This window comes from Triticum dicoccoides, chromosome 3B (genome assembly GCF_002162155.2).
Source record: "Triticum dicoccoides isolate Atlit2015 ecotype Zavitan chromosome 3B, WEW_v2.0, whole genome shotgun sequence".
Classification (NCBI taxonomy): domain Eukaryota; kingdom Viridiplantae; phylum Streptophyta; class Magnoliopsida; order Poales; family Poaceae; genus Triticum; species Triticum dicoccoides.
Genome location: NC_041385.1, coordinates 173,149,125 through 173,155,016, shown reverse-complemented (window position 1 = coordinate 173,155,016; position 5,892 = coordinate 173,149,125). Strand labels below are relative to the sequence as shown.

The window sequence follows — 5,892 nt, the reverse complement described above, 5'->3', positions numbered from 1 at the left end:
ACTTTTGAGCGTCAACACGGTGTTGCGCTTACGTACCGGCGTCTGTGAAGAGACGCCGAAAGATACAAGTGAGAGGTGTTGTGCTTACGTACCGGCGTATGTGAAGAGACGCCGAAAGATACGGGTGACGCTCGTCGAGCCGAAATGGTCAATGCATGTAAAGAAAAACCTCATTTAACCTTTGCATTCACTTCCTTGGTGGCGTGCCAAGTTGTTGTTTGACATTTTGTCTATCCCATTGAAAATTCACTGTTATTCATCTGCTGGAAATCTTCATCTTTTCCTGATGATGAAAGGAAAAGAAAAGCAGCGAGAGGAGAGAGACCGCGGGCGAAATGCTCGCTGGGCTGGGCGCGCTAGGCCTCCTCCTTCTCTTTCCATTTTCACTCCACCGCGCGGCGCCGCTGCGGCGCTGTTTACTGCCCCCGGCCTCCCTCCAAATCTACCCTCCCCTCCCGCAGCACTCCACTCCCACCCCCGCCCGCCCGCCCGCCCGCCCTCCCTCCCTCTCGCCCGCTCGCCTTCATCATTCCTTGCTTGCTCCCTCCCCTCCCCTCCCTCCCCATTTCACGAGATCCCCATCCCCATCTCCGCCTCCACCTCCCCCGTCCCAGGCCGCCGCCCCATGCTGCACTAGCATCAGCGCCGAGATCTGAGCGTGCGCGCAGGCAGGCAGGTGCTCGGCGGAATGTCCAACCGCCCGCCGGCGCCAATGCCGGACACGCTCTCCGACGCCTTCGCCGCCGCCGTGCTCCTCTCCTCCAACGACAAGCCCGACACGCTCCCGCCGGGTCGCCTCTCGCCCGTCTCCCCGCTCCCGCACTCCTCCTCCAAGCACCACCACCACCACCACACCCCGAGCTCCTCCTCGGGCTCCTCCGGCTCCGTCTCCCGGGCGCCCGCCTTCGCCTCGCGCCGGAGCCACTCCGGGGAGATCCCGCTCCCCTCCGACGCCCCCCCGCGCGGGGCGCGCCCGGGCCACCGCCGCACTGGCTCCGGCCCCCTCATCTTCACCTCCGGCTCCACCTCCAGCTCAGCCACCTCGCCGCTCACCAACGCGCTCCCCGCCGGGAACATCTGCCCCACCGGCCGCCTCGCCAAGCCGCTGCCTTCCTTCTCCGCGGCCTCCACCCCGCCCCCCCCGGCCCCTCCCCGCGCCATCCGCCACGACGTGCTCGGCTCCGGCACCGGCAACTACGGCCACGGGAGCATCATCCGCTCGCGCAGCGGCGGCGTGGCCCCCGAGGAGGACGCCGCGGTCAGGCGGGCCATGTCCAGCGCCGACCCGGAGGAGCTCAAGAGGGCCGGCAACGAGCAGTACAAGAAGGGCTACTTCGAGGAGGCGCTCAGGCTCTACGACCGCGCGCTCGCCTTGTCCCCGGACAATGCCGCATGCCGGGGCAACCGGGCCGCCGCGCTCACCGGCCTCCGCCGCTTCGGCGACGCCATCAAGGAGTGCGAGGAGGCCGTGCGGATCGATCCGTCGTACGGACGCGCGCACCAACGGCTCGCCTCGCTTCACATAAGGTGAATGAATTGTTTGCCCTTAGATCTGCGCGTGTGTTTACTGCGAAATGATTTTTGTTCTTGGCGCCCTCACTGTCGGTTGCTCCGGTTGCTGAAAACAACTTTTTTATTTACGCCACGTAAGATTATTTGCTCCAGCGATCTGAATAACAACATGGCTTTGCCCCCACAGCCACAATGCAGCAATAATATGAAAGCAAATTTGCTATTTTTAGCAGGGTTTACAAAACACACATGTGCATGAAGTGTTTATTTCATTATTGGCTGGTAACGGAAGGCGATTTGTACAGTGGGCACACGTTTTTTCTAACTTTATTTCGGAAATGCTTTGACAAGTTGGCATCCATATGGAGACTGATTGATCTGAAATGGACACTGCTTTATGTGCCCCTGGATTTCCTTCCTTGGCATGAAAATATCTGCTCCTCCAGTTCCGCGAGAATCAGAAATAGCTGAATTTGGAACAAAACATAAATGGTAACGATGGGCACACGGATGTGCTCGTTTTTGCTATAGTTAGTAAATCGGTCAACACTAGTTACTACCTAGATTCATCACTGGTACCAGATTAAGTGACCCTTGAATTCTTCAGCTGTGCAAGTTATTCATCTGAAGGATCTTGTTGAATTGCAGGTTGGGACACCTTGAGGATGCTCAGAAGCACCTTACCCTGGCAACCCCACAGCCTGACCTCCTAGAGCTGCACAAATTACAAACAGTGGAAAAGCACCTGGGCAGATGCCTTGATTCACGGAAGGTTGGGGACTGGAAGAATGTGCTGAGGGAATGTGATGCCGCTATCGCGGCTGGAGCTGACTCCTCTGCTCTGGTTTGATTCTGCCCATTATCCAATCCGATATTGACTAGCGATTTCTTGATCAGAGAGTATATACTTATGTGATTCACCTCTTGCAGCTCTTTGCCGCGAGAGCAGAGGCTCTTCTCCGGCTCAATCAGCTCGATGAGGCTGATATGGCCATCTCCAGTGCTTCCAAGTTGGATTATTCATCTTCCTGCACCTCAGACACCAAATTCTGTGGCTTCTTTGCCAACGCATACCTCTATTACGCACATGCCCAAGTTGACATTGCATTGGGAAGGTAATTCAGCGTTTACTCATTATACTCGCACAGATAAGAGCATGTGAGTGTAGCTTGAAAAACAACTTTGTTCAAAGCGTTTTTGACTTGGCAGGTAAACTCATCGGTTGCCTGTTATAGCTGTATCCTTACATGACTTGACACTAGTGAACATTTTGCAGGTTCGATCATGCTGTCTCTTCAGCTGACAAGGCCAGAATAATAGACCCAAGAAATGTCGAAGTGATAACAATGCATAACAATGTGAAAGCTGTAGCAAGAGCACGATCTCTAGGGAATGAGCTATTTAAATCTGGAAAATTTTCAGAAGCTTGCATGGCTTATGGCGAAGGGCTCAAACATCACCCTGTAAATCCGGTCCTTCACTGCAACAGGGCCGCTTGCAGGTTCAAGCTAGGGCAGTGGGAGAAGTCTATTGAGGACTGCAATGAAGCCCTCATGATTCAACCCAATTATACCAAGGCTCTGCTGAGGCGTGCAGCTTCCTATGGCAAGGTAGCATATTGTTTATCTTTTTGTGCTTTTTCTGATTTAGAACTGAAAAACTCAGAAATCGTTGCACATTTGATGTTTAGATGGAGCGATGGGCGGAATCGTTGAAGGATTATGAGGTTCTAAGAAAGGAACTCCCAGGTGACACTGAGGTTGCTGAGGCCTATTTCCATGCTCAGGTTGCCCTCAAGTCATCTCGGGGTGAGGAAGTATCAAACCTGAAGTTTGGAGGAGAGGTTGAAGCAGTTACAGGAATGGAACAATTCCAGATGGCTACTTCCTTGCCAGGTTTGTCTTATTGGCTGGTGTCCTTAGTTTGAAAATGCGGCTTCATGCCTTTTTTGGGAACCACCATTTGCTAATTTGTTATAACCCTATAACACATACAATTACTGAAAATAATGACAAACTATTATCTACATAAGTAGAGTTCCTGAAATAATATGAGACATACATATACATTCCTTAAAATAAAGCATACAAAATAGTAAGATTGTCATGTAAGCCTTGCATTTGATAGTCGACACATTGATCCAGCCGTTCCTTAAAACAGTTAGTGAGTTGTTGCAAATATTAGTGAAATGCAAAGATGGTGCCCCTTGATTAATCATGTTTCTTGTCTTCTTTGCTCGCTTTGTGGGCATTTCATGGATCTATTACAAAAGGAGTGGCAGTGGCTTAGGTGCAGAGTAACCAAACAATGAACTGGAATCCACCCTCCTTTGTTTTGTTACCTATTTTGCTAGGTTAACCTTGCCGCTGATTTTCTTCCTTTTGGGGAAAAGGAAGCTTTTTTATTAATCTTGCCACATTTGACAAACACATTACTTACTACTCTCTTCTGTAGAAGTTACTGCTTCCCAAGAATGAGCAATCCCATTTGATTTTGATTAACCTTGCATGTTTTGCTGCTTCTGCTTGTATCTTGCGCCTGCACTTCATGATGTTTGACTTGCAGACGAGCAGCGTTTTATAGTACACTAGTACTGCAATCTTGACTTTTGTTGATAGGCATGAGGTTGTACCACCAGTTGGTGGTACTTGTTACTGTTTAGTGCGTTGCAAGCAAACCTTCACGTGGCCTTTGTTTTGCTGGCACTGTACTATGGCTATTTTTTTGGAAGTCTGCACTTTTGCCAGTTTGGGGGTACATTATTCAGTTACATTCTTTGTCTTTTACCTTGCTCTCTCTATCTTGTAGCAGTGGTGGAAGTTGTTAGTTTTTTTAATCTGATGCACTGTCATTTGATGGTTTCGCAGGTGTTTCGGTCGTCCATTTCATGACTTCTTCGAATCAGCAGTGCGGTAAAATTTCCCCGTTTGTGAATGCACTGTGTACCAAATACCCATCTGTTAATTTCCTCAAGGTAAGTGGTTGAGCAAATGGTTGATCCTTGTCACCTTCCTATCTCTGGCCTATTCTTGACATATGCTATTCTCTTATTTTACTTAGGTGGATGTAAACGAGAGCCCTGCTGTCGCGCGCGCAGAGAATGTGAGGACAGTTCCAACATTCAAAATCTACAAGAATGCCATAAGAGTGAAGGAGATGATCTGCCCCAGCCAACAGCTGCTGGAGTATTCAGTAAGGCATTACGGGACCTAGGCCAAGAAGCCGATGACTTCGATGTTTCCTTGCGCCTTGAGCTCCCCTCGAGCAACCAAACCGTTGGCTAAACCGGAGGGAGGTCCAGAGCAGAGCCAGTGAAAGGTAATCTTTGATGACGAGGGCAGCAAAGCATGAAAGAAGACCCAGAGAGAAGAGCAACTTCCTCCGATCTTTTTTCCATCCGAACCCGCCCTTCGCAAGTCGCATTTCGCCGCCTTTTTCCCCATTTGTTGATTACCAACTTGTTTCTATTCTTTTCATTTGTCCCCGTGGGTACATCATTGTTGCCGAATTCCTTCCTTTAGAAAACAAAAAAACATTATCTTCCAACTCTTGGAAGAGCGACTGTAAATTTTTTACTTTCATGTTTACCAGACCAGACAGCCCAAGGAAAGAAAAAGTATAGATGCCATTTGTACTCTTGAAATTTGATCGTGTAATATGCATGTTTTAAGCCTCTCCTCGTCTCGCCATGATCAGTGGATCAACGCATGCTAGTATGGAAGAAATATCCATTATCCAAGCAGATACTGTCGCTTGCACATATCTTTTGTAGATAAAAGGTCCACATTTGCTGTTGGTAAGTTGCCTGAAAAACAAATTTATCTAAGAGCAAACAGTTCCTCTAAAAAACTTCCCCTAAAACAAGTTTTTTTTGGTTTCCCATAACTTTTAGGGGAAGTTGTTCGGGAGCAACTTTTGTTAGCTCCTATAAATTTCTAACCCCAAATATTTTTTTGATTTATTTTTTATTAAACAAAACTAGCTAAAATTTTATTTCCCCCCTAGGGCCCGCCAGTTAGAGGTGGCCGCCGGCATTGACACAGACGCGTGGTGGCCGCCGGCGAGGGGTTGCGTGGCCGCAGGCAGCGCCATCTCGGCATGCCGGCGTTTTGGCATGGTGGCGGTGCTTCGGCGGATATCCCGTGGGATGGCGGCGTATTGGAGGGCTGCACATGGTAGTTTCATGGTGGTTATTTTCCTTCCAAAAAGATACGGGAAGGTCATCTTCCCATAAATCAATGGAAGAAAGGACCTCTTTTACTGGATCCTCTAAAGATAGTCAGTCTCCGGGAACTGTTGGTGACGTTTCTTGTCCCTACTTTTTGTAAATAGAAGTTATTTTAGAGACAGGAAAACTGTTGGAGTTGCTCTAAGTTGATT

At 49.4% G+C, this 5,892-nt stretch overlaps 1 protein-coding gene across 1 annotated transcript; it reads left to right on the top strand.

Moving 5' to 3' along the window:
• Nucleotides 1–529: 529 nt before the first annotated feature.
• Nucleotides 530–5,185, top strand: LOC119275393 (inactive TPR repeat-containing thioredoxin TTL3-like). Its single transcript, XM_037556213.1, has 7 exons — nucleotides 530–1,527; nucleotides 2,161–2,356; nucleotides 2,443–2,627; nucleotides 2,789–3,122; nucleotides 3,203–3,407; nucleotides 4,380–4,486; nucleotides 4,573–5,185. Exons 1-7 carry the CDS (start codon nucleotides 689–691, stop codon nucleotides 4,723–4,725), a joined length of 2,019 nt encoding a protein of 672 aa, XP_037412110.1. The 5' UTR covers nucleotides 530–688; the 3' UTR covers nucleotides 4,726–5,185.
• The last annotated feature ends 707 nt before the right edge of the window (nucleotides 5,186–5,892 follow it).